This window comes from Antennarius striatus, chromosome 8 (genome assembly GCF_040054535.1).
Source record: "Antennarius striatus isolate MH-2024 chromosome 8, ASM4005453v1, whole genome shotgun sequence".
Classification (NCBI taxonomy): Eukaryota; Metazoa; Chordata; class Actinopteri; order Lophiiformes; family Antennariidae; genus Antennarius; species Antennarius striatus.
In genome coordinates this window covers 3160152-3187458 of record NC_090783.1, presented here as the reverse complement: position 1 = coordinate 3187458, position 27307 = coordinate 3160152, and the positions used below count along the sequence as shown (strand labels likewise).

Sequence of the window (27307 nt, the reverse complement as noted above, 5' to 3'; positions counted from 1 at the left end):
AACGTCGTCGAAGTAGTTCCGGTGTTACGCCTACGTCACAACCCCAAACGTCCATTTTCACTGAATCGCACATGGTGCCGCACCGGCGGAGGACCGTAAGCTCTAAATTTTTGGAGGATTTTGCTTTTTTGTAGCGAAAAATCCGTCTCATAAGCCCGATACATGCAAGAAACGGTGGATATGGTGGAAGACCCTGAGTATGAAGAGGAGGAGCCCTCTTTCAGCGATCCGGAGGATTACGAGGATGACATCGAAGATGAGGGTGAGCGGCATCAGGAAAACCCGAGGCTTTCTGGCCTACTGCTAACAGCTAGCGAATATACGTGGAGCTAACGGCCTCACAGGCGGGTACTATTGGGCTAGCTAGATGGATACTCATTTAGGAGTAATAACGACGAATCAAACGAATAAAATTGCGATTGTTTACGACATTTATATCATCCAAACCATTAATACATAAATTTTACCGGATGCTATACCAGTCAGATTTGTGGCTCGCCGGTCCTAGCCCACCCAGCTGCTCTGTGGCCTCGTTGCTAGTTTATGAAAGGTAAAAACGACGTAATAGACTAAACTGAGGAAAGAAAATTAAAATATTGTTATTGACTGTATAAAGAAAACCAAGGACCATTAATGTGGAAAAACCATTGCTATCGATGAGCTGGTCAGTAAAATCCACGTCAACCACAAAATGCTGCCTAGCTTCGCTGCGCCACGTTAGCAGTTGGCGTTATAACGGCATTATTACGTCTCACATTGCGGTCATAGTAACCGATCATTCGAATCATACATTAAACATGGTGTCTTTTTTTTTTCCTATGAGTATAATAACATACCAGGCACCTCCTTGTGCAACAAATTCCAGCTGTATAATCAGGTGAAGGTCAAAAACGTGTCCTATTTGGTAGCATTGGTAATAATGCTGTTGCTGGTTCCCTCTCTCATCCCCCCCCCCCCCCCCGATGTCTCCTCAGAGCTCCTGGATGACATCCTGAGGGAGAAGCCCCAGGAGGCTGATGGCATAGATTCTGTCGTGGTGGTGGACAACGTCCCTCAGGTGGGGCCGGAACGGTTGGAGAAACTCAAAAACGTCATACACAAGATTTTCTCCAAGTTTGGCAAGATCACCACTGAGTTCTATCCCGAAGCTGATGGTTTGACTAAAGGGTGTGTGTTCTGCTTCTTGTTCTGTTACAGTTGTGTGCATCTTTAATGTGCCAATATTGAATTAAGTAAATACTCTCGCCCCTTGCAGGTACATATTCTTGGAGTATGCTGCCCCCACCCAGGCCCTGGAGGCGGTGAAGAATGCAGATGGATACAAACTTGACAAACAACACACGTTTCGGGTTAACCTCTTCACTGATTTTGACAAGTAAGTCTGCAAACTGGTCAAAAGAATGACAGCAACTGCGGTTGTGTGCGACTCGTTGGTTAATTCTGTTGGGTTCCTGTCGCAGGTACATGAACATCAGTGATGAGTGGGAAACTCCAGAGAAGCAGCCTTTCAAAGATTTTGTGAGCGTTTTAATTATTGCGTTAGTAAATGACTTTTTGTACTGATTCAGTTAGACATTCGTGGGATGGGTCAAAATGCTTCGAGCTCCGCGAATTCTGTGTTTCTCCATGTTCAGGGAAATATGCGCCACTGGATCGAGGACTCAGACTGCCGTGACCAGTACAGCGTGATCTACGAAGCCGGAGAGAGGACCGCCATTTTCAACAATGACGCCAAGGACCCGATCACAGCCGAAGAAAGAGCGGTCAGTAGCTGATGATCACGCAGGGCTGATGAGGTCATGCTGAGCTTCATTTGTCACTGGTTGGCTTGGAGACCTAATGTCTTTGTGTCTTCCTACAGCGTTGGACGGAGACATACGTGCGCTGGTCCCCTAAAGGCACTTACCTGGCAACCTTCCACCAGCGCGGTATTGCGTTGTGGGGAGGCGAGAAGTTCAAACAGATTCAGAGATTCAGCCATCAGGGCGTGTCCCTCATCGACTTTTCGCCTTGTGAGAGGTAACCAACCAAAGCTACGATCGCGTTTACGGTGCCTTTCCCAGCTGTGATAGAAACCAGGTGCAAGTATTGACTGTTTTTTTTTCGTAATTCCTTCCAGATACGTCGTCACCTTCAGTCAACTCATGGACACCAAGGAGGACCCGCAGGCCATCATCATCTGGGACATTCTGACCGGACAGAAGAAGAGAGGTTTCCACTGCGAGAACTCTGCTCACTGGCCCATATTCAAGTGAGCTTGCTTTGCTGCTGTTATCCGCTTATTTTTCAAACCCATCGTTCTTCAGTGTTCTTGTCATGCGTCAAGTGTTGGATGTGTCAAATATATCGTTTTGTTTCTCAGGTGGAGCCACGATGGGAAGTTCTTCGCCAGGATGACCACAGACACGCTGAGCATCTACGAGACTCCGGTGAGCAGACTTGATGATGAATATAGTTGAATTTAACCTGATATTGAAGTGATATTTAAGCCTTTTTTCTCCTCCGTTTAGTCGATGGGCTTGCTTGACAAGAAAAGTCTCAAGATCAATGGGATCAAGTAAGAGTCTGATCATTCTTTTAGTCTTAAACATGTGCTCAATGTCTGTATAGAGACATTAACATTAATCTGTGTGTCTGCAGAGACTTCTCATGGTCTCCTGGTGACAACATCATAGCATTCTGGGTACCAGAGGACAAAGACATCCCAGCCAGAGTGACTATGATGCAAATGCCTTCCCGTCAGGAGATCAGGGTCAGGAATCTTTTCAACGTCGTCGACTGCAAACTGCACTGGCAGAGAAATGGAGATTACCTTTGTGTCAAAGTGGACAGAACTCCCAAAGGAACACAGGTACAAGATCGGAGAGAAAGGAGGGGAAAAGGTGAAAAAAAACCCCTTGGTTAAAAAAGAAATAAATTCATGTTTCTAATCCTCTTTCAGGGCGTGGTTACCAACTTTGAAATCTTCCGTATGAGAGAAAAGCAGGTTCCTGTAGATGTGGTGGAGATGAAGGGTAAGAATGTCAAAAAGACGGAAAGCAACAGACTTAAATCAGTCTTAAAGTTTAAAAACCTAATTTTAATATTTTGCTTTTTAACCGTCTCAGAAAGTATCTTAGCGTTTGCTTGGGAGCCGAATGGCAGCAAGTTCGCCGTTCTCCACGGCGAGACTCCCCGAATCAGCGCATCGTTCTATCATGTCAACAACAACGGCAAGATCGATATCATAAGTGAGTCGACAAAAGAATGAACACCAGCCGTCCTGTTGATGCTGATGGATCAACAGTCTGTGGTTCTGAATAAACCTCCACTGACCGTGATGTTTTGTTGTTTTTCAACAGAGATGTTTGACAAGCAGCAGGCCAACAGCATCTTCTGGAGCCCCCAGGGACAGTTTCTGGTGCTGGCTGGACTCAGGAGGTGTGTATGTGCATGTGTGAGAGAGTGTGAGACACAACAAGCCACTGATGACGAACTAAATTACTTTTCTGACACCTCGTATGAGAGCTAAGCTCCTGATTCTATCTCTACTCTGAGGCTGCGTGTCTGCACTAGCATGTCCTCTCTGATGGATGTCCCCTCGCGTGCTGCGGGAGTCGTAATCTCTCTTCCTGTTTGTGTCTGTGCAGCATGAACGGAGCTCTCGCCTTCGTGGACACGTCCGACTGCACCATGATGAACATAGCAGAGCATTACATGGCGTCTGACGTGGAGTGGGATCCGACGGGTCGCTACGTCGTCACCTCCGTCTCCTGGTGGAGCCACAAGGTAGGCGGCGCTCCGTCAGACCGGAGATACCCTCGCCGAGGCTTCCTCGCTCATCATGTTCTCTCCACCTGTTCCCACCTAGGTGGACAACGCATACTGGCTATGGACGTTCCAGGGCCGTCTCCTGCAGAAGAACAACAAGGACCGCTTCTGTCAGCTGCTCTGGAGGCCCAGACCTCCCACCCTGCTCAGCGCAGACCAGATCAAGGTGCGGTATCTCTACCAGAAGCAGCTATTTGGTGCAAAGCCGGTGAAGACAAGTTTAAAGACTTTTCTGACACCTCGTATGAGAGCTGTTCCACGGCTCCTGATTCTAATTCTGATCTGAGGCTGTTGTGTTTGTCTTAATTTAAATTTGTGGCGTGGGGAGTTTCGTTTGCATTAAAAATGTATCTGCCTCCTTCAGCTGATCAAGAAGGATCTGAAGAAATACTCAAAGATCTTTGAGCAGAAGGATCGTCTGAGCCAGTCCAAGGCCTCCAAGGTTCGACTTCTTCATATTCTCCTGTCTTACTCCTCTTATTTAATCGTCTTTCAGTGTTTTGTTGACTCTGAATGCTCTCCTGTGTGAGCAGGAGCTGGTTGACAAGCGCAGGTCCATGATGGAGGACTATCGTCGCTACAGGGAGACGACGCAGCAGAACTACCTGGAGCAAAAGAGCATCCGTCTGGAGCTTAGAGAAGGTCAGCCTGTTGGACGTCTTTTGTTCAGTCGTCAGTTTTAGCTGTTCATCACTGCAAAATGCTGACATGGCTTTCTGTCCTCCAGGGGTGGACACCGACGAGCTGGACAGCAACGTGGACGACTGGGAGGAGGAGACCATTGAGTTTTTTATCAACGAAGAAATCATTCCTCTCGGAGATCTGTAGTCCCCTACGCAGGTGAGGCGTTCACGGACAGTTGTGGATTCCCCCACCCCTTAAGATCCGCTTCCAGAACGGGAGTGTTCAGCTCGTCTCTCCTCTCTTTCAGTTCGCCTGTTTTGTCGTGGAAGAGAAGAGCTGCGTCAGCGACTGGAGGACAACGACCACGCTGCGAATCTCATTGGTTCACGGGCCTCAACATTCACCTTTTCATCTCTAGTGTCATCATCAAAGCGCGCCTTGCGGATCCGCGGCCACGCCGAGGGACAAGAGAGAATACTTCCTATTGAATATTTCCTATTTGTTTCTCAAAATCTGCGCCCCCCCAATCTTTTTTTTCTTGTGGAACTAAATATTTACTGAAACCGCCTCCAGCGGTTTTATTGGACATACCCTCTAAACTCAGCCTCCCCTTTCATTGGACTCTCAACCCCCCCTCCGAGGTTGTTTAGGTACTAGCCTCGCCATGCTAGCGTGTTATCACCGGGCAGCACAGAGTGCCATACCACCCGGGGGCGTAGATGCTGCAACTAAACAAGAAGCCTTGTTGTTAAATGTGCTGATGGGGCACTACAGTGGCCTGTATCCTCCTCCATTCAGACTAGGATTTCACACAGGGAGGGGGTTCGCTGTGGGAATAACTTTAAATAAACATTCTAACACAAGTCTACCGTACTGTTTTATTTTTAAACAGGGAACAGAAACAGAAATTAAACTTTATATCCTCCAATAAGACTAAGGTTGAAGCTTTGAATTTCATAGTTTTTCAATGAGTCATTTGTTAATTTGAATTTAAAAATCATTTTTTTATATACTGTACTTAATTGATCCCCAAAGGGAAATAAGATAGCACACTAGTCAGTTCAAACGCATGCATACATATTAATGAGTACAGGCCCCTGTAGGCATGCAAGGGGAGGCAGTGGCAGGCAGCTGCTTCACGGTGCGCCACTCATGAGCAATTTTTGTAACGGGGACGGTTCCTTGCTCAAGGGCGCCTCAGCAGTGCTCTGGAGGTGAGCTGGCACCTCCCACAACAAGTGGGTTTTTTTGGGGCGGGAGTGGGAATTGAACCGCCGATCTTAAATCGTAGGACGACCCACTCTACCACGCGCTATACCACTGAGCCACTGCCGCCCACTTTGGGAAATTTTTTTTATACTAGTCGTGTAAGTTATCTAGCAATCAGGAGCCAGTTTAGGTGAGCTGAGCATTTGCAAGAGAGTATAAAACCTCAAGGTGGTGCCAGTGGCTCAGTGGTAGAGTGGGCAGTCGAGCCGGTCGTTCAATGTTCTTAAGATTGGTGGTTCGACCCCCCCCCAAAAAACAAAAAACAAACACCCAGAGTGGAGTGTGAGGTGACAATGGGAGGCGTCAGCTTTCCTCTGGAGCACTGCCAAGGTGCCCTTGAGCAAGGCGCTTTACAAGTTGTTTATTTGGGGCGCTCCACAAAGGGGCTTCCCGCTGCTCTACCTCCCCCTGCATGCCTACAGGCCCCCCTTGTGTATGTGTGCATGTACTGCAGGGGCCTGTAACAACTAACATGTACTGTATGCATGTGTTTGAATTATTCACTGACTGGAGTGTGCTCTTAATTTCCCTTCGGGGATCACATTAGTATATATTTAAAAAATGATGAAATGCTATCTTTCGCTTTACAGCACAAGGAGGGCTCGATGGTAAAGAATAAAAAAAGAATAAAGAATCATTGCATCGTTCCATCATGTCCAAAATCATGTCTTTTCTGACACCATGTATGAGTGCTGCTTCTGATTCTGATCTGAAGCTGTTGTATTTGTCTTGCTTTTGATTTGTGGCTGGGAGAGTGTCTTTTTTCAGTAAATATCCATCTGCCTCTTTTAGATGAGGAAGAAGGATCTGAAGAAATATTCAAATATATATTCAATACTCTCTAATCCCAGCCTCCTCTTTCATTGGACTCAGCTGTTTGATTTTGTTGAAAAATAATGAGATATGCCACAGAACTAAGATGACAGCCTGGCGGTAAATACGTCTTCAGTGAACACAAGTTTATACAGAATATTTCTCAATCCATCCATTGTAAAGTTGTTTGATGAAGATGTCATCTTTTTTCATCTTCAAACTGCCCGGATCTCAATCATATTATTTGTTGCTATTGCTCCGTCAGGTACTCTTACACTTCTTCTAAATCGGGGAATAGCTTCAATTAGAAAACTTTAAATTGAAATTGATAAAAGCTGATGCTACGTCACACCCCGTGGTGCCACCTTGTGGAACAATAGAAAAGAATGGCAATCCGCACTGCCATTCTTGGGATTGGCATTGGCAGACTGGTGTGGTGGTTCCTTTTTCCAAGAGACAGGACTGAAGGTCACTTGTCGATGATCATGGGGTTGCATTCTCTCTGGGGATGCCTATACCAAGGTACTGGAGTTGAAAGCATGTCCGTTAGATGAACATCAGACTCAGGAGGAACAATACAGAAATCTGGACTGAGGGGAACATGGAACCAAAAAGCCTCACACAAGGAGAGTTGTACCGACTGGTGAAGCAGTCTGGCCAAACATTAAATACTGTTGTCTGCAAGAATGTGTAGAAGTTTACCAATGCACTGTTATTTAACAAATTAAACACAAAACGTGCTTTGAGAATTTCATCCTATGCATGACTGAGAGGTTTGCATGGCGTGAAGATGTCCATGCTGGTGTAGGATCTGGTGGTCTTGCGCTTGTGATGGACAGCTAGTTGTCGACCTTGCTGGCGTTATGCTGCTCCTCCACATCCATTGATTAATTCCATGTAATATTTGGAATATTTTATAATATTCACGAAATCACTTAATCTAAAAAAAACCCCAAGACTGAAGTAAGGCTTCCCCTTTCAGTTGACAAGCCGACCTCATCCTCTTCACCAATCGCAGCTCTGAACCTGCCATAACAATGGTAACAAGGTGGGGTCTACGAATGGCATTCATCCTGTGGTCTTTGGTTATGATCCTTCTCATCCTCAACTATTGGTGTCATGGCTGAGCACGACTGGCATGGGGAACCCAAAAGCATGACAAACGGGCAGGTTAAGAGCAGGTTTAATAGAGGTCAGGTACCAAATAATCAGTCCGATAGGCAGAGGTATCCAAAAACGACAGGCTAAAGGTAGAGTCCAGAATCCAGCAGGGTCAGGCACGAAACAGCCAACAAACCAGGCAGACGAATCAGATGAGGAGCAGACTGGGTCGAGAGAGCAAACGGGATTCATACACGGTCACCAAAGCGAGCAGGATACGAAGGCTGGAGAGTCAGGGCGAAGACTAAACAATCTGGTAGAGTACTGAGGGCAGAGCTGGGTATATGTAGAGTGGAGACGGATTAGGGAGTGGCTGCAGGTGTGTGGAGACACAGCAGGTGCAGGGGATGAACTGATTGAGGGTGAGACAGGATCTGGAATGATATGAGTTGTTAGTGGTAGGAAAATAAACAGGAAAATCATAGGACAGAGACGTGACAATTGGGATGACATTGGGGGTCTCAAGCTCTACCAGCTACAGGACCCCATTGTGTTTTTGTAGACCTGGAGAAAGCTTATGACAGGGTGCCCAGAGAGGAACTGTGGTATTGTATGAGGAAGTCTGGAGTGGCAGAGAAGTATGTTAGAGTGGTGCAGGACATGTATGAAGACTGTAAGACAGTGGTGAGGTGTGCCTGACAGACCAGGTTAGACAGGAATCTCCATGGACTATGATGTTTGCAGATGACATTGTGATCTGCAGTGAGAGCAGGGAACAGGTGGAGGAGAAGCTAGAGAGGTGGAGGTTTGTCCTGGAAAGGAGAGGAATGAAGGTTAGCCGCAGTCAGACAGAGTACATGTGTGTGAATGAGAGGGACCCTAGTAGAAGAGTGAGGCTACAGGGAGAAGAGATCAAGAAGGTGGAGGATTTTAAGTACTTCGGGTCAACAGTCCAGAGCAATGGAGAGTGTCGAAAAGAGGTGAAGAAGCGTGTCCAGGCAGGATGGAACGGGTGGAGGAAAGTGTCAGGTGTGATGTGTGATAGAAGAGTTTCAGCTAAAATGAAAGGAAAGGTGTACAAAACTGTGGTGAGACCAGCGATGTTGTTTGGTCTAGAGACAGTGTCACTGAGGAAAAGACAGGAGACAGAGCTGGAGGTAGCAGAGATGAAGATGCTGAGGTTCTCTCTGGGAGTGACCAGGAAGGATAGGATCAGGAATGAGTACATCTAGATCTACAAAAAAAAAAATTGGAGAAAAAAAATAAAATTGTATTCTTAAAAAAAATAAAAATAATTCTTTATTCTTTGCTGCGGTGGCACTGGCGTGGTGGCCGGAGTGTCCCCCGCCTCACGTTAATCACGAGGCTAGGGATGAGATGTAAATATACAACACCTTCAGCTAATGTACGGGTAATGAGTACAAAACACTGTAGCACTGCTAGGAAGGCTGGACACAGCAGGACAGGCATACTGGGCCGCTCTACCTCCCCCTGCATACCTACAGGCCCCCTTGTGTATGTATGCATGTGCTGCAGGGGCCTGTACAAACTAACATGTATGCATGTGTTTGAAGTATTCACTAACTGGAGTGTGCTATTAATTTCCCTTCGGGGAGCACATTAGTATACAACATTTAAAAAATGATGAAATTGTGATGGTCTGTGTCTGTCTTGCTCGTGTATGTTATTTTATGGGTTCAGTTCTTGTACTTTTCTGTTTCCGCCACATTTAGTGATTTGCTGCACATGGTTTGTTTTGCCTGATTGTTTTGTTTGGTGTTTAGCCAATCTGTGTTGAGTTCTCCCCATAGTTAGTTTGTCATTTTCACCTGAGGCCATCGGGTAGGACAAAGAGTGTGGCTGTCTGCCAGGGACATTCCTAGCTGGGGGGGGGGGTGTACTCTTGAGCTGCTCCCCAAGTTTACTGGCCCTTTTCCAATTGTTCGTGTGATTAGTCCTACAACTATTACACTGAAGCTCCCGCCAACCATGCACAAGATTCATCACACTTTTCATGTTTCCAGAGTAAAGCCTGTGGTAATTATTTGTTGCTATTGCTCCGTCAGGTACTCTTACACTTCTTCTAAATTGGGGAATAGCTTCAATTAGAAAACTTTAAATTGAAATTGATAAAAGCTGATGCTACGTCACACCCCGTGGTGCTACCTTGTGGAATAATAGAACCATTAATATTAATAAACTTTACCCTTTAATCAGGCAAATTTTGGTAATGTGATTTTCTGCATGACATTAAAAAACGTCACAACAGAAATAAAGTTCTGTTATGTCCTCCAATAATACTATAAGGTTTAAGTTTAGAATTTCCGAGTATTTTAATGAGAGTCCTATGAAGGGTTAAGAGTCAGAACTGTTGTAAAACAACAGACAAGAAAAACCGACTCTACAGACTCATCCCAACCTGTGCTGTGTCTCATCACAGTGTGATAGAAACATACAGAAGAGGACATAAACAACACGGAAGAGTCGGGACAGGATTCCTGATTGATCAGTAAGTCGAGCCATTCACAATGCATTAGGAACATCAGTTGTTAGGACTTATTATTTCCAGTTCACAGCAACAAGGGAGTCTACAGATCGATCGGTAGATTGATAGATACTTTAATAATTCCAGAGGAAATTGCACATATCCACTGCTCATTCAAACACCAGGAAAAAACAAAAACAAAACAGGACATACCACAAGACATACACTACACTAACAGACACATGTAGCAATTAACAGTACATATACTAAAAAATTAAAATATAAACAGTATAAAATTAAAATATAAACAGTATAATATATACAGTATAAAAACAGTCAACACAAGAAACTTGTCAACTGTCATTTCTTTGTCGTGCTGGGGAGGTGTTCTTTCTCACACTTTTGAAAGATATTTTATACCTGAATTTTTCATGTCATACTGATCAGTCTGGGTGAGCTGAACATTTTTCAATCAGCTGTTATAAAAGCTGAACCTATTAAAAAAGGTGTTTAATTCATCAGCTCACTCTGTGTTCCTCTCCACTGCAATGGAGGGGTCAATGCCTCCCGTTCAACGACGGTCTTCATTCCATACCACCCACACGTGGCTATGGACCAGCCGGTTCTCCAACTTCTTAATGTATGCCTGCTTGGCCTCCTTTAAGAACAATATTAGTTTCTGTTGTGCCGTCATTCTCTTCCTCCTCGTTCTCGCTTCTAAGCGCCCAAATCAATTCTAACAAAGCAATTTATTATTTGTTGTTCTTACAAGTTAGATAAGTGATGAGACTTTTGTCAGGGACTGTAGCCTTTGAGAGAAACTCAAGTATCTTAGGTTTGATAAAGCAAGCTAATATTTCTCTTTTTTGCTGTTCTCTGGCCGGTGCCAGGAAGTTCTGCGTGATGAAGGGCTACTGGCTGACATGCCTCTGTAACGTGATGTGGACGTTGGGAGTAGGACCTTGGGATTAGCAGGCTAATGTGGTGGTTTCTCTTTCTGAGGGGACCAAACGTCGTGTTCAGATTATCATGAAGTCACACTCCCCCGGGAAGATCTAGAGGGGGCTGAGGAGTTTGCCAAACCAGTCTACAGGCAATTTGTGTAGGCATACAGCTGTGTTCCTCACAGAACTCTGCAGGGGTGCAGACCAAAACAACCACAACCACTTGTATTTTATCATGACTCAGTAAATCACACCTCTTTTATTCTCCACAAAAGAAGAACAAGTCTATAGTTAGGCTTAGTCTTTTCTCCATTTGCAGATGACAAGCTGACCTCATTCTCTTTTCTTCACTGATCACAGCTCTGGACCTGACCTAACCATGGTAACAAAGCAGGGTCTACAAACAGCACTTATCATGTTGTCTTTGGTTATGATCCTTGTGATCATCGTCTATTGGTACAACATCAAGGGTCTAAACTTTGGCCAAATACAGGACCCCAAACAGAATTATTCCTCTGCAAGCAGTTCATACTGTAAATCCACTAGCAGAACCCAGACCAGTTCTTCCTCCACCGTGAACACTACCACCTCCAGAACAACCCTAGTCCTCAAGGAGGGTGGAGGAGCAGGCGAAGAACATGGAGAGGAGGAACGGAGGAGCAAACAAGAACGAAAGAAAGAGGAAACAAGGGACGATGTGGAGAAGGAGAGGAGTAATTACACTGTCAGAGAAAGAGAACAAGAGATGAGGAAGAGGAGGATCACGGATACGTGTTCAGGAAGGGAAGGTGTAGAATTCCCCGGAAGGACTCGGGCATTTGAGCAGATCCCCGACAGGGACTTGAATCACCTCATAGTGAACGACAAACACAGGGTTATCTACTGCTACGTCCCCAAGGTACAGCTGCACCGTGTGTGTGTGTGTGTGTGTGTGTGTGTGTGTGTGTGTGTGTGTGCATCCACTCACACATTCAGTGTACCTCTTGTCATCTTCCCTTCCTCCCGTCTTCGTCCAGGTAGCATGCACCAACTGGAAGAGGGTGATGGTGGTCCTGTCTCAGTCCCTCATCTCCCCCTCCTCAGGAAAACCCTACACCGACCCACAAACTGTACCTGCTGACCTCGTACACAAGTCTTCCATCCACCTCACCTTTGCCAAGTATGACATACATACACACAAACACATAAACAGTGTCACAGAGTCATATTCATCAACAATTTTGTTTTGTAAGTGTAAGATAAAGAAATCCTAATCTGTACAGTACAATCATTTCTCACCAAAATACATACATAATACATAATACAAAACTGCTTTAAAATTTTTATAAGACTGTGGGAAAACAAGGTGGTTTAATATCAGTATGGGGAGGGTTCATAAACGTTTAAATAATCATAAATAATTAAATAGATTGTCACTAAATCGTGGAATTTTGTTTTTCACTGGTGGTCCTGGATCGCATTAAAGAGGGATTATTGTGTAAAACTTTATCCATGTTGTTTAACCCTGTGTGTTTGTGTGTTCACAGCTTTTTGCATCACAATAGTTCTCTCTCTCGCCATCTGATGGAACGTAAGCTGAAGAACTACACAAAGTTTCTGTTTGTTCGAGACCCATTTGTTCGACTTATTTCAGCCTTCAGGAACAAGCTTCAAAGGTGTGCTGCTGTAAATGGATGGGTGGCAAATGTGTGTGTTTTGTGAGAGTGTGTTTGTCTTTCCTGAGGAATATACTTCACTTTGTCGACAAACTGAAGCTGTTTCGTTCATTTAGCGGGGTATGTTTGTGTGTGTCAAGTCCCAAAGTGGACTTCTACAGGCGGTATGGATCAGTCATGATCCGTCGCTATGGGAACGTGTCTGGGACGTTGCCAAAGACAGCAGCTGAAGCGATTGCAGCAGGAATCAAACCAACGTTTCAGCAATTCATCTCATATCTGGTCGATCCAGCGACTGAGAGGAGGACGAGCTTCGGTGAACACTGGCGGCAGGTATTCATGTCACACAGCAGCACAACACAAATGGTTTAATGACACACCTCAGATGCTTAACTGGGTTTGTTGAGCTCATTTATTTCATATTTATACTTGGGCTAATGTTGACACGTTTAGTAATTGATACGAATGAATGAATATTTCATTGTTTCAATGGACAAGTTTCAAGTATAAGTGTACTTTGGGAAAGGGCCTGCTAGCTTTAACTTTATGATTGTAAATGACAATAAAATTATGATTTCCTTGGTAGTGTTTATTTTCTGCTTCTGTATGTTTGAATGATTAATGAGGAAGATGTTTCGAGATGCTGTTTTTATATCTTATGCTGCTTCTTATGTATGTCAGGTGTATCGTCTGTGCCATCCATGTCAGGTGAAGTATGACTTCATCGGACAAGTTGAAACCCTGGAAACAGATGCAAAGCACCTGCTGAAGCTTCTGGAAGTGGATGATATCATACACTTCCCTTCGATTTACAAAAATCCCACGACAATGAACTGGGAAAGAGACTGGTTTTCCAAGATTCCCATAAAAATGAGGAGAAAGCTGTACCAGCTGTATGAACCAGACTTCCAGCTATTTGGCTATCCCAAACCTGACAGTGTGCTCCTCCAGTAGACCACAAAGGCCTGGGCTCAGCTCTCCATGTGCAGCCCACTCCTCATCCCCCTATACAAAGCCGGTGAATGCCTTTTACAACCGATCGTTGGAGCAGATGTAGATTCTTCTTCTTCTTCTTTTCCTTTCGGCTTTTCCCTTCAGGGGTCGCCACAGCGAATCAATTTCCTCCATCTAGCCCTGTCCTTTGAATCCTCTTCTCTCACACCAACTACCTTCATGTCCTCCCTCATTACATCCATAAACCTCCTCTTTGGTCTTCCTCTAGGCCTCCTGCCTGGCAGTTCAAAACTCAGCATCCTTCTACCAATATATTCACTATCTCTCCTCTGGACATGTCCAAACCATCTCAGTCTGGCCTCTCTGACTTTATCTCCAAGACCTCTAACATGTGCTGTCCCTCTGATGTACTCATTCCTGATCCTATCCTTCCTGGTCAATCCCAGAGAGAACCTCAGCATCTTTATCTCTGCTACCTCCAGCTCTGTCTCCTGTCTTTTCCTCAGTGACACTGTCTCTAGACCAAACAACATCGCTGGTCTAACCACAGTTTTGTACACCTTTCCCTTCATTTTAGCTGAAACTCTTCTATCACACATCACTCCTGACACTTTCCTCCACCCGTTCCATCCTGCCTGTACACGCTTCTTCACCTCTTTTCCACACTCTCCATTGCTCTGGACTGTTGAGCCTAAGTACTTAAAATCCTCCACCTTCTTGATCTCTTCTCCCCGTAACCTCACTCTTCCACTTGGGTCCCTCTCATTCACACACATGTACTCTGTCTTACTGCGGCTAACCTTCATTCCTCTCCTTTCCAGGACAAACCTCCACCTCTCTAGCTTCTCCTCCACCTGTTCCCTGCTCTCACTACAGATCACAATGTCATCTGCAAACATCATAGTCCATGGAGATTCCTGTCTAACCTCGTCTGTCAGCCTGTCCATCACCATGGCAAACAAGAAGGGGCTCAGAGCTGATCCCTGATGCAGTCCCACCTCCACCTTGAACTCCTCTGTCACACCTACAGCACACCTCACCACTGTCTTACAGTCCTCATACATGTCCTGCACTGCTCTAACATACTTCTCTGCCACTCCAGACTTCCTCATACAATACCACAGTTCCTCTCTGGGCACCCTGTCGTAAGCTTTCTCCAGATCTACAAAAACACAATGCAGCTCCCTCTGGCCTTCTCTGTACTTCTCTATCAACATCCTCAAAGCAAATACTGCATCTGTAGTACTCTTTTTTGACATGAAACCATACTGCTGCTCACAAATGTTCACTTCTGCCCTTAGTCTAGCTTCCACTACTCTCTCCCATAACTTCATTGTATGGCTCATCAGCTTTATTCCTCTGTAGTTGCCACAACTCTGCACATCTCCCTTGTTCTTAAAAATGGGCACCAGCACACTTCTCCTCCATTCCTCAGGCATCTTCTCACTATCTAAGATCCTGTTGAACAACCCAGTCAGAAACTCTACCGCCACCTCTCCTAGACACTTCCATACCTCTACAGGTATATCATCAGGACCAACTGCCTTTCCACTCTTCATCCTCTTCAATGCCCTCCTCACTTCATCCTGACTAATCTTTGCTACATCCTGGTCCACAACAGTCACCTCTTCTAGTCTTTGTTCTCTCTCATTTTCCACGTTCATCAACTCTTCAAAGTACTCTTTCCATCTTCCCATCACACTACTGGCACCTGTCAATAGACTTCCATCCCTATCCTTAATCACCCTAACCTGCTGCACGTCCTTCCCATCTCTATCTCTCTGTCTTGCCAACCGGTATAGATCAGTCTCTCCCTCTTTACTGTCTAACCTAACATACAAGTCATCATAAGCTTCTTGTTTGGCCTTTGCTACCTCTACCTTCACCTGACGCTGCATCTCCCTGTACTCCTGTCTACTCTCCTCAGTCCTCTCAGTGTCCCACTTCCTCTTGGCTAACCTCTTTCTCTGTATACACTCCTGTACCTCCTCATTCCACCACCAAGTCTCCTTATCTACTTTCCTTCCAGATGACACACCAAGTACTCTCCTACCTGTCTCCCTGATCACATTAGCTGTAGTTGTCCAGTCATCTGGAAGCACCTCCTGACCACCCAGAGCCTGTCTTAACTCCTTCCTAAAAGTCATGCAACACTCTTCCTTTTTCAGCTTCCACCATTTTGTCTTCTGCTCTGCCTTTGCCCTCTTCATCTTCCTCACCACCAGAGTCATCCTACACACCACCATCCTATGCTGTTTGGCTACACTCTCACCTACCGCTACTTTGCAGTCACTGATCTCTTTCAGGTTACACCGTCTACACAAGATGTAGTCTACCTGTGTGCTCCTACCGCCACTCTTATAGGTCACTCTATGTTCCTTCCTCTTCTGGAAGAAAGTACTCACTACAGCCATTTCCATCCTTTTTGCAAAGTCAACTACCATCTGTCCTTCTGCGTTCCTCTCCTGGATACCAAACCTGCCCATCACCTCCTCATCACCTCTGTTTCCTGCACCAACATGTCCATTGAAGTCTGCTCCAATGACAACTCTCTCACTTCTAGGCATGCTCTGCATCACTTCATCAAGGTCCGACCAGAATTTCTCCTTCTCCTCCAGCTCACATCCTACCTGTGGAGCATACCCGCTAACAACATTGAACATCACATCTTCTATTTCTAGCTTCAGACTCATCACTCTATCTGACACTCTTTTTACCTCCAGGAAATTCCTAACAAACTCCTCCTTCAAGATAACTCCTACTCCATTTCTCTTCCCATCTACACCATGATAGAACAACTTGAACCCTGCTCCTAAACTTCTAGCCTTGCTACCTTTCCACCTGGTCTCCTGGACACACAGTATGTCTACCTTCCTCCTCTGCATCATGTCAACCAACTCTCTACCTTTTCCTGTCATAGTTCCAACATTCAACGTCCCTACTCTCAGTCCTATACTCTTGGTGTTCCTCTTCTCTTTCTTCGTGCGAACGCACTTTCCTCCTCTCCTTCTTCGACCAACAGTAATCCAATTTCCACCGGCGCCATGTAGGTCAACAGCGCTGATGGCGGTCGTTGTTAACCCGGGCCTCGACCGATCCGGTATGGAAGTCATAGGTTTGATTCGCATCTTTGATTTGGCAAAAGTTTTACGCCGGATGCCCTTCCTGACGGAACCCTCTGTATTTATCCGGGCTTGGGACCGGCACAATAAGACACTGGCTTGTGTCCTCTTGCGGCTACATTGCAGATGTAGATTCTTATATCCTAGTATACTCTGTCATCAACTGTGTTAAAATGTTATGTGATGTTATGTTATGCATTTTTCCATCATGTCCAAAATCTTTTCTGACACCTCGTAGGACCGCTCCTTTCCAGCTCCTGATTCTGATTCTGTAGAATCATCTTTTTCATTGTACATCCATCTGCCTCTTTCAGATGAGGAAGAAGGATCTGAAGAAATATTAAAGTTCAAATATATTTATACACTCTCTAATCCCAGCCTCTTTTCACGAGAATCCAGACTGTAAGGTTGAGGTTTTGAATTTCAGAGTATTTTAATGAGAGTCCTATAAAGAGTTAAGAGGCAGGACCTGTGTTACACAGCAAACAAGAAAAACTGACTCTACAAACTCGTAACAAACCCGATGTGTGTGTCGGATCACAGTGTGATAGAAACATACCCAAGAGGATAGGAACACCACGGAGGAGTCAGGACAGGATTTCTGATTGATCAGTAAGTCGACCCATTCACAATACATTAAGAACATCAGTTGTTAAACTCTGATTATTGCCAGTTCTGAGCATCAAGGGAGTCTACAAAATATCATCAGAAATATAACTTGTGAACTGTTATTTGTGTGTCATGTGCTGGTAAAGTGTCCATTCTGAGGCCCCGTCCACACGATGCCAGAGCTTTTTGAAACGCGACTTTTTTGTTGTGTTTATGCCTCCCGTCTACACGATAACGCTGATATCCCGGACGAAAATGCAAGTTTTTGAAAACGCTGGCCGAGGTGAAATTTTTTGAAAACGCTGGGTCTTTGTTGTCGTGTGGACGGTGTATCTGTAATTTTTTCTATCCGGGAATTGTATCCCTGTGTGTTGATCAACGCACTGATGCAGATACGTGTGGATGGAGATCTTTTTGAAAATGCTGTCGTGTGGAAAAATTTGCGTTTTCAAAAAGTTCCGGCACCGTGTGGACGGGGCCTCAATCTTTTGAAAGATTCTTTACACCTGAATTTATCATAAAATCTAAGTTATCTATCAAGAGGCAGTTTAGGTGAGCTGAACATTTTCCCATCAAATGCTTTAAAAATGCATAAAGAGTCAACTCCTGCACCCTCAAACAATCAAGATTCCAGTGCCAGCCACAAATAGAAATAATAGTAGGCATAGAAATAGGAATAGAAATAAAAATAGAAATACATGTTAAAATAGTGACACAAGTAAAGGAGATTTATTATCCATACACAGCCCCTGACAAAAGTTTGTTGCTTATCCAAGTTGTCTAAAAAACAAGTAAAAACTTAACTTGTAGTTGATCGATTGGAATCAGAAATGTCTCAGCAAAAGTCTGTAGATGGTGTTTCTCGTACCAAAATAAAGTCTTGTGTCATTCATTGAGATTTATAATTTAATGAGGCCAGAAAGGTCAGATTGTGCGTCGATAAGGGTTTGGAGTAAGTGTTTCAGCCAGTTACAGATTAGAGCTTCGCATGCAAAAAAAATACTGGAACTGAACATTTCCTGGTGTGTATAAAATCTACAGGACACTGTACAGTCAGATGAAGTGATCTAACAACATACGAAATATTCATCCACATACCAAAATGACATTTATCAACAGCCCAAAGCATTTGTTGCTAAGGTGGAATGCATTCTCAATCCAAACAAAATATCAAGTGGAGATACATGAAAATTTGAATATAAGCCCAAGCCCAAGTGAGGCAAACCTGTTAGACAACCGTGAGTGGAGTGTTTGTTGCTTTTCCTCCCCTATAGTAGGGGAGGGGAAATTTTAAACTGGTGGATGATAGAGTTCTAAAATTTGACAGGTGAGGAGCAGCAGATGGATTCAGTGTTTATGTGTACTATTGCAATCACATGTAAAAACCACTACAGCACTGTATTCCCTTGTTACTTTCGGTTAATGAGTTCCAGGACCACCCGGGAAAAACGAAATTCTGCAATTTTGCAACAAATTATTTCATTATTTACGGTAATTTAAACATTTATGAACCCTCCCTATGCTGATACTAAACCACCTTATACTGTATATGTATTACCTTTTCCCATGCTTTCAAATACTATTGTATTAAAGAAAAGTGTTTCTTTAATACCCAGAAGTGCGCTGCGTCTGTACCTCCCCGAGTGTCTTGAACACTCCGGTGAAGAGTGGGCAAAGTTGTCGACTGATCACCACCCGGTGGTGAGCTGGATCCACTGGCAGAGCAGGAGGCCAGACAGACTTGGAAGGCCCAAACATATTTTGAGAGTCTGTTGGGAACGTCTGTCAAAACCCTTTGTCAGTGCAGTCTTCAACTCCCGCCTCTGGGGGAGCTTCTCCCAGACCCTACAGGAGGCTGGGGGACATTGATAGATAGATAGATAGATAGATAGATAGATATATACTTTAATGATCCCAAGGGAAATTGAGTCAGAGTGGACCAGGTTCTCAAACTCCATTGTCAAAATGTTTGCTCAGGAATGTAGTCGCAAGGTCTGTGGTGCTTGTTGAGTTGGTAACCCCCGAAAACGATGGTGGACACTGGAAGACGGGATGCTGTCAAGCTGAAGAAGGAGTCTTGTTGAATGTTGTTGAATTGTGGGACTCCAGAGGCAGCTGACAGGTACAGTTAGGCCAGGCATATTGCAGGCCAAGTAGTCACGGAGGCAAAAACTCGGGTTTAGGAGGAGTTCGGGTAGGCTATGGAGGAGGACTATCGGTCAACCTCAAAGAAATTCTGGCAAACCGTTCAGCACCTCAGGAGAGGAAAGCGGTGCACAGCCAACACTGTTTACAGTAGAGGCAGAGAGCTGCTGACCTCGACTGAGGATATTGTTGGGCGGTGGAAAGAATACTTTGATTAACTCCTCAATCCCACTACCATGTCTCACACAGAGGAAGTGGATGCTAGGGTCTCAGAGGTGGACTCGTCCATCACCCAAGCTGAAGCCACTGAGGTGGTTGCCAAACTCCTTGGTGGTAAAGCACCAGGGGTGGATGAGATTTGCTCTGAGTAGCTCAAGTCTCTGGAAATGCAGGGACACGAAATGCATGGTTGACACGTCTCTGTAACATCACATTGCGATCAGGGACAGTGCCACTGGATTGGCAGACCAGGGTGGTGGTTCTTCTCTTCAAAAAGGGGGACCGGAGGGTGTGTTCCAACTATAGGGGTATCATACTCCTCAGCCTCCGGGGGAAAGTCTATTCATTTCACTTATTCTCCAAGTGCCCTAGTAAAAAAGAACGAGTTTGAAGTTAGGCTTCCCCTTTCTTACAGTTGGAGATGACAAGCTGACCTCATTCTCTTTTCTGCACCAATCGCAGCTCTGGACGTGACATAACCATGGTAACAGGGCAGGGTCTACGAACAGCATTCATCCTAGGGTTTTTGGTTACAATCCCTCTGATCATCGTCTACTGGTATCAAACTGAGGGTCTGAACTTTAACCAGTTACGGAACCCCAAACAGAATTATTCCTCTACAAGCCGTTCATACTCCAGATTCACCAGCAGATCCCACACCAGTTCTTCCTCAACGGTGAACACTACTACCTCCAGGACAACACTGGTCCCCGAGGTGGGTGGAGGAGCAGGAGACGAACATGGAGAGGAGGAACGGAGGAGCAAACAAGAACAAAAGAAAGAGGAAACAAGGGACGATGTGGAGAAGGAGAGGAGTAATTACACTGTCAGAGAAAGAGAACAAGAGATGAGGAAGAGGAGGATCACGGATATGTGTTCAGGAAGGGAAGGTCTAGAATTCCCCGGAAGGACTCGGGCATTTGAGCAGATCCCCGACAGGGACTTGAATCACCTCATAGTGGACGACAAACACCGGATTATCTACTGCTACGTCCCCAAGGTACAGCTGCACCGTGTGTGTGTGTGTGTGTGTGTGTGTGTGTGTGTGTGTGTGTGTGTGTGTGTGTGTGTGTGTGTGTGTGTGTGTGTGTGTGTGTGTCTACACACAAGTTCACTGTGCCTCTTGTCGTCTTCCCTTCCTCCCGTCTTTGTCCAGGTAGCATGCACCAACTGGAAGAGAGTGATGGTGGTTCTGTCTCAGTCCCTCATCTCCCCTTCCTCAGGAAAACCCTACACCGACCCACAAACTGTACCTGCTGACCTCGTACATAAGTCTTCCATCTACCTCACCTTTGCCAAGTACGACACACACACACACACACACACACACACACACACACACACACTTACATTTATTGAAAGAATTTTCAAAATGCGAAAGGACTTGAACTGCCTGTTATCTCTATGTTCTAAAATTGATTGTGCTTTTTCATTAAATCCCAGTGTTCATGACAATTATATTTGTATGTATGTTACACATGTATAAACATACATACATATATACATACGAATATATATATGTCTTTGTGTTCCCAGCTTTTGGAATCATGATAGCTCTCTCTCTCGCCAACTGATGGAACTCAAGCTGCAGAACTACACCAAGTTTCTGTTTGTTCGAGACCCGTTTGTTCGACTTATCTCAGTCTTCAGGAACAAGTTTGAAAAGTGTGCTGCTTTTAAGGGATGGGTAGAACGTGTGTGCGTGTGTTTGTGTGTGTGTGTGTGTGTGTGTGTGTGTGTGTGTTTGTAAGAGTGTGTTTGTGCATGCTGGGGAATTTACTTCCCTTTGTGGTAGAGCTGAAGCTCTTTCATTCTTGAAATAAGTAGATGTGTTTGTCTCTGTTTCAAGGCCCAATGAGAAATTCTACAGGAGTTTTGGATTGGACATGATCCGTCGTTACGGCAACGTGTCTGGGAGTTTACCAAAGTCGGCAGCTGAAGCGTTTTCAAGAGGAATAAAACCGACCTTTCAGCAATTCATCTCATACCTGATCGATCCAGTGACAGAGAGGAAGAGTATCTTCAATGAACACTGGCGGCAGGTATTCATCCCACGCAGCAGCACAATACAAATAGCTAAATGTCACACCCATTATTGTTATGAGTGATACATGAGTCTGTTGAGATTACTCATTTCATATGACGCAATAATACAATTTTGTATTATTAGTCATTAAAAAAATAAGAATAAATTTCAGAATACTCATTTTAGCACATGACACAAAAAAGTTTCTCAGTTCAGGAATAAAATTCTATTGATTTAATTTCTTTTTTCCATGTACTACGTTCAAACTTCTCATTCAGACATTTGAACCATTCAGGTGTCCATGGATTTTCTCGCTCACAAATGTTGGCATGTGTCAGACTGTATGATTATGAAGACTTGCCTTCTCTTTTTAACTTCTTTCTTTTTAGCCTCTTTCTGCTTCTGCATGTTCTAATGATTAATGTTTTGAGATGCTATTTTTATATCCCATGTCTGCTTCTTATGTATGTCAGGTGTATCGTCTGTGCCATCCATGTCAGGTGAAGTATGACTTCATCGGACAAGTTGAAACCCTGGAAACAGATGCAAAGCACCTACTGAAGCTTCTGGAAGTGGATGATATCATACACTTCCCTTCGATTTACAAAAACCCCACGACAATGAACTGGGAAAGAGACTGGTTTTCCAAGATTCCCATAAAAATGAGGAGAAAGCTGTACCAGCTGTATGAACCAGACTTCAAGCTATTTGGCTATCCCAAACCTGACAGTGTGCTCCTCCAGTAGACCACATGCAACCAAAGGCCTGGGCCCAGCTCTCCATGTACTCCTCCTCCCCCTATGCAAAGCCAGTGAATGCCTTTGCAGACCGATGTATGATATTGTTTGTTTCAGTTGTTTCTCCGTTTATTCATTTTCTATACCCGCTTTTTGTCCTCTGTCCCGGGTCGCGTGGGTGCTGGAGCTCATCCTAGCCGACTGGAGGTGTGAAGCAGGGGATAGACTCCAGCGGGACGCCAGTGAACCGTGGACCACATGCAGACACAAACAAATGCTCACTCACACACTCACACCTACAGGCAATTTCATAGTAGCCAATTCACCTAAAGAACATGTTTTTGCTCTTCAGAATCCACGTAGACACGCGAAACCGGAACCACCTTGCTGCGCAGAGACAGCGCTACCCACTGCACCACTGTGCAGCATGGTGAAGCATGGTGAACCATAACTAAAACTAAACTAAAAACCCCAGTTCTTAGCTGTCCCATAGTCAGTGCATTTATATCAGGGTGTGTTATGAGCTGTCACCATATGCAAAGCTAATATTACCCGTTAGAACAGTGGTCCCCAACCCCCGGGCCGCGGACCGGACCGTGGGTCATTTGGTACCGGGCCACACAGTATAAAAAAATAATTGATATTACTTCTGTTTTATTTATTTCGGAGTCAGTGCGGAATGAAGAATGAATGCTGTTGTGTCCCGTTATACTGTTTAGGCTACACAGTATTTGAATGCGTGCACTACTGTTTTGCACCACATGGTGTCCCTGTGGGAAGCCTGCCTGTAGGGGTCCTATGGGATGACGTGAAGAAAAGAGAGGAAAAGTGAGAGTCATGCGATGATGGGAAGGGATGCTAACACGAAAAACAAAGAATTGTCGATTGAAATAGAACCATGTCTACAGTCTCTTCATTCTAACCGTCCACCTCTACGAATTGGCGACGAGGTAACCCACCTGCCATTCAAGACATGGTTGCGAGTTTTTGACAACTATCTGCTGGTCATAAATGCAACAGGGAATGCATGGCCTGCTGCCAGAAAGAGAGCTGTACGACTTCACTGCATTGGAACAGAAGGACAGAGGATCTTTCACTCACTGCTGGATATAAGTGATACATATGATTCTGCTGTTACAGCATTGAAAGCTCACTTCATACCGATGACTAATGTGGTAGTGGAACGCCACACATTCAGAAAAAGAACACAAGGCCCACATGTGACTTTGGGGATAAGGCTGATGAGATGCTGCGCGATCAGCTTATTCAATATGTCACAAATGTCCATATTAGGGAGAAATTACTACTGGAGCCTAATCTTACTCTAAACAGGGCCATGACAATTGCTACACAGATTGAGTCTGCAGCTAAACAGGCTAAATGCATGGCTGGAGATAAACCTAGCCTACAAGTACAAGCAGTGCAAAAGAAATCATTCCGACCACGGCAACAGAGCAAACCATCCACACATGCACCTTCACCTACTGCTGCTACTGGAAAGTCCTCCCGTGCATCTGACTGTCACCTTGCAAATGCTCCCTCATGTCCTGCTGCTAAAGCTACATGCAAATCATGTCACAAGAAGGGACATTTCGCCCGTGTTTGCCGCTCTACTTCTACCCATCAAGTGAGGGAAGTGGAGGTTCCTGAATTGACTGTTCTGCGCATTCAAGAGACTGCCTGTACGCCAGATAAAATAAAGTGCAATGTCAAGATCCAACCCTCAGACTCACCAGCCCATGCTATGGACCTGATTGTCGACTCTGCGTCCCCACTGTCCATACTGCCTCGCAGTAACAATCGTTAAAGAGCCAGACGGGTTTCAACGATGGTCGTGCAAATGTGAATAGCACTGACCACACCCCACAGGGTTAATAAGCTGGGACATGATCAGCCACCTTCAGAACTGAAGAAGTCTCTTGGATGAGAGACGAAACGTCCTCAAGAACTTTCTTAACGTCCAGTGGATTGACTTAAACAGCTTTGGATAACCATGACCTGGATAACTGAGAACCTACACAGATATTGCAAAACATTACAAAAGAAAATACTTTTTGTTATGTCCTCCAATAAGACTGCAAGGTTGAAGCTTTGAAATTCAGAGTACAGTATTTCCTTCAGAGTCCTATAGGGTTAAGAGGCAGAACCTCTTTGTTACAAAGCAGACAAGAAACCTGTACTGGGTGTTGTCACACAGTGTGACTGAAACATACCAAAGAGGACAGGAACAACACGGAGGAGTTGGGGCAGGATTCTGACTGACTTGTTAGTCCACTCATTCACAATGTATTCAGAACATCAGTTGTTAAAGCTAATCATTGCCAGTTCTGAGCATCAAGGGAGTCTACAAAAGATTTTCAGAAATAAACCTTGTGAGCTGTTATTTCTCACACATTTGAAAGATTCTGTAAACCTGAATTTATCATGAAATGTAAGTTATCTACCGATCAGAAGGCAGTTTGGGTGTGATAAACATTTTTCCATCAGATGTTTTAATAATGCATAAAGAGACCATTTCTGAGCCCAACAGCCCAAGGAACAAATTTGTCAGGTTTTGTCTTGTAGCAGTTCTATAGCCGTTTCTCGGAAGTTATAGCCTTACAAATATAAGCTATACAGTAATTCCTTGTTACTCGCGGTTAATGCGTTCCAGGACCACCCATGAAAAATGAATTTCTGTGATATAGTGACAAACTATTTACTTTATTATTTTTGGTAATTTAAATATTTATGAACCCTCCCTATACTGATATGCGAATGCGAGTACAGTATCACATGACAACCTACTAAATGCGGTGAAATAAACGAGGGATTACTTTTTTTTAATTAAAAAAAAAATTCAGGTGTGGCTTTTCTAGAAATAGATTTTTAAAAAAATCTTTTGAGACATTAAAGGACTCTTCATCAGAACTAAGTGAACTTTAGGTGACAAGTTTCTACAGTAATATATTGAGCATTGTTGTTTTTAATTCCTCCCTTGGAACATTTCCAAAAGTGATTATGACATATTTAATTTGCAATACCTGTTCGTACACTCAAGTGTATGTGTGCATGGTTGTCTGTCTTTGTGTGTGGCTCCGCGGCGCACTGGCGTCGTGCCCGGAGTGTCCCCCGCCTCACGCCCTATGCCAGCTGGGATAGGCTCCAGCTCCCCATGAACTGCTGCGGTGGATAAAGCGGAAGGAAATGGATGGATGGAGGGTGTGTACACTATAAAGAAAATTTGGGTCTTAAAGTAACTTCTGTGACAAAAATCTTAATAAGATTTTTTTTTTGATTGCTAAAATTTTTCTTGAGTCACTGCTCCCACTACAGTAAAACCAGAATATCAAACTTTTCAAATATGAAATCTTAAGGGGAATTTAGATCTGGTTGAGAATTTAAACCTGCAGAAAAAAACACCCACAGCCGCTTGTATTTTTTCATAATAGTCACTTAATCACTTCATCTAATTTATTCTCCAGCCACCCTAATAAAAAAGAACATGTCTGAAATTAGGCTTCCTCTTTCTATCAGTTGCAGATGACAAACTGACCTCATCTTCTCTTCTTTAACAATTGCAGCTCTGGACCTGTTATAACCATGGTAACATGTCAGGATCAACGACCAGCCTTCATCCTGGTGTCTTTGGTTATGATCTCTCTGATCATCATCTACTGGGATGGCATTGACAGTTTAATCCTCGACCAGCTAAGGGCCCACAAACAGAAGTTACCTCAATCAGATTCTTCCTCTACAAGCTGTTCATACTCTCTATCCACCAGCAGATCCCAGACCGGTTCTTCCTCCATCGTGGAAGGAAGAACCGGGACAACACTGGTCCCCGAGGAGGGTGGAGGAGCAGGAGACAAATATGAAGAGGAGGAATGGAGGAGCAAACAAGAACGAAAGAAGGAGGAAACAAGGGAGGATAAGGAGGAGGAGAGTAGTCATAACACTGTCAGAGAAAGAGAACAAGAGATGAGGAAGAGGAGGATCACGGATACGTGTTCAGGAAGGGAAGGTGTAGAATTCCCCAGAAGGACTCGGACATTTGAGCAGATCCCCAACAGGGAGCTGGATCACCTCATAGTTGACGACTAACACCAGATTATCTACTGCTACGTCCCCAAGGTACAGCTGCACCGTGTGTGTGTGTGTTTGTCTTCCATGGTGACCAGCAGCACAGGGGCTCCACAGGGGACCGTGCTCTCCCCAATTCTCTTCACGACGGACTTCAAGTACAACTCGCATACATGCCACATACAGAAGTACTCCGATGACACTGCGATTGTGGCATGTATCAGGGATGGTGAGGAAGGGGAGTTCAGGGCATTGGTGATGGACTTCGTGTAGTGGTGCCATCAGAACAAGCTTCCACCGTCTCCCAGCAGAGAAGCACCTTCAGCGGCAGACTGCTGTCACACAGCGCCTCCACAGACAGGCTGAGGTCCTCCTTAGTGCCCCGTGCCATCAGGGGGTAAAATGACTCTCTCAGTCGTGGGGGGGGTCAGCAAGCGGTTGAATGTAGGGGAGGAGATAGGATGTTAGCCTGTGCTACAGGGGCCAAAGTATACAGTGACATCGGGATAATGACGTGTCTTTCAGTGTAAGAAGAGTGTACCTTAACCACCAGGTGGTGCTGCAGCTCTCTATCACTTTGTACCTTAATGTAGCATATGTCCTGTTAGTGTTATATATGTCTGTTAGTGTAGTATATTTCCTGTAGTGTAGTATATGTTCTGCAAGTGTAGTATACTGTATGTTCAGTCAGCGTAATATATGTCTTGTGGTATGTTCTGTCCTGTGCTTGTC

General features: G+C 44.7%; 3 protein-coding genes and 2 non-coding genes across 6 annotated transcripts; all 5 read left to right on the top strand.

Annotated features, from left to right (window-relative positions):
• The first annotated feature begins 59 nt into the window (after nt 1–59).
• Nucleotides 60–5297, top strand: LOC137600532 (eukaryotic translation initiation factor 3 subunit B). Its single transcript, XM_068322206.1, has 19 exons — nt 60–262; nt 975–1167; nt 1256–1375; nt 1461–1518; nt 1635–1763; nt 1862–2019; nt 2120–2251; nt 2363–2429; nt 2511–2557; nt 2641–2851; nt 2942–3014; nt 3108–3230; nt 3342–3420; nt 3630–3768; nt 3851–3976; nt 4175–4252; nt 4344–4452; nt 4538–4650; nt 4742–5297. The coding sequence occupies exons 1-18, from the start codon at nt 163–165 to the stop codon at nt 4636–4638; spliced, it is 2043 nt and encodes a 680-aa protein (XP_068178307.1). The 5' UTR covers nt 60–162; the 3' UTR covers nt 4639–4650; nt 4742–5297.
• LOC137600866 (small nucleolar RNA SNORD60) lies at nt 3460–3541 on the top strand. The gene has a single exon (XR_011036995.1). It is a non-coding gene; the product is annotated as a small nucleolar RNA SNORD60 (small nucleolar RNA).
• On the top strand, nt 4014–4101 carry LOC137600873 (small nucleolar RNA SNORD60). The gene has a single exon (XR_011037001.1). It is a non-coding gene; the product is annotated as a small nucleolar RNA SNORD60 (small nucleolar RNA).
• Nucleotides 5298–10076: 4779 nt separating the features above from the next.
• LOC137600450 (carbohydrate sulfotransferase 12-like) lies at nt 10077–13689 on the top strand. Its single transcript, XM_068322089.1, has 6 exons — nt 10077–10126; nt 11407–11944; nt 12063–12205; nt 12573–12701; nt 12842–13034; nt 13383–13689. Exons 2-6 carry the CDS (start codon nt 11426–11428, stop codon nt 13653–13655), a joined length of 1257 nt encoding a protein of 418 aa, XP_068178190.1. The 5' UTR covers nt 10077–10126; nt 11407–11425; the 3' UTR covers nt 13656–13689.
• A 3607-nt stretch (nt 13690–17296) lies between these two features.
• LOC137600354 (carbohydrate sulfotransferase 12-like) lies at nt 17297–24447 on the top strand. 2 transcript variants are annotated; one of them, XM_068321934.1, is made up of 6 exons: nt 17297–17389; nt 20213–20750; nt 20907–21049; nt 21287–21415; nt 21600–21792; nt 22250–24447. In XM_068321934.1, the coding sequence occupies exons 2-6, from the start codon at nt 20232–20234 to the stop codon at nt 22520–22522; spliced, it is 1257 nt and encodes a 418-aa protein (XP_068178035.1). In that variant the 5' UTR covers nt 17297–17389; nt 20213–20231; the 3' UTR covers nt 22523–24447. The 2 variants fall into 2 exon arrangements, with proteins under 2 accessions (XP_068178035.1, XP_068178036.1); XM_068321935.1 differs by lacking the exon at nt 21287–21415.
• The last annotated feature ends 2860 nt before the right edge of the window (nt 24448–27307 follow it).

Coding starts and splice junctions, on each gene's coding strand:
- LOC137600532 (XM_068322206.1), top strand. CDS start 163: ATGCAAGAAACGGTGGATATGGTGGAAGACCCTGAGTATGAAGAGGAG. Junction 3,231..3,341: donor CGGCAAGATCGATATCATAA/GTGAGTCGACAA, acceptor GTTTTTCAACAG/AGATGTTTGACAAGCAGCAG. Junction 3,421..3,629: donor GTGCTGGCTGGACTCAGGAG/GTGTGTATGTGC, acceptor GTGTCTGTGCAG/CATGAACGGAGCTCTCGCCT.
- LOC137600450 (XM_068322089.1), top strand. CDS start 11,426: ATGGTAACAAAGCAGGGTCTACAAACAGCACTTATCATGTTGTCTTTG. Junction 12,702..12,841: donor TTCAGGAACAAGCTTCAAAG/GTGTGCTGCTGT, acceptor GTGTGTGTCAAG/TCCCAAAGTGGACTTCTACA. Junction 13,035..13,382: donor TCGGTGAACACTGGCGGCAG/GTATTCATGTCA, acceptor TATGTATGTCAG/GTGTATCGTCTGTGCCATCC.
- LOC137600354 (XM_068321934.1), top strand. CDS start 20,232: ATGGTAACAGGGCAGGGTCTACGAACAGCATTCATCCTAGGGTTTTTG. Junction 20,751..20,906: donor TCTACTGCTACGTCCCCAAG/GTACAGCTGCAC, acceptor GTCTTTGTCCAG/GTAGCATGCACCAACTGGAA. Junction 21,050..21,286: donor ATCTACCTCACCTTTGCCAA/GTACGACACACA, acceptor TTGTGTTCCCAG/CTTTTGGAATCATGATAGCT.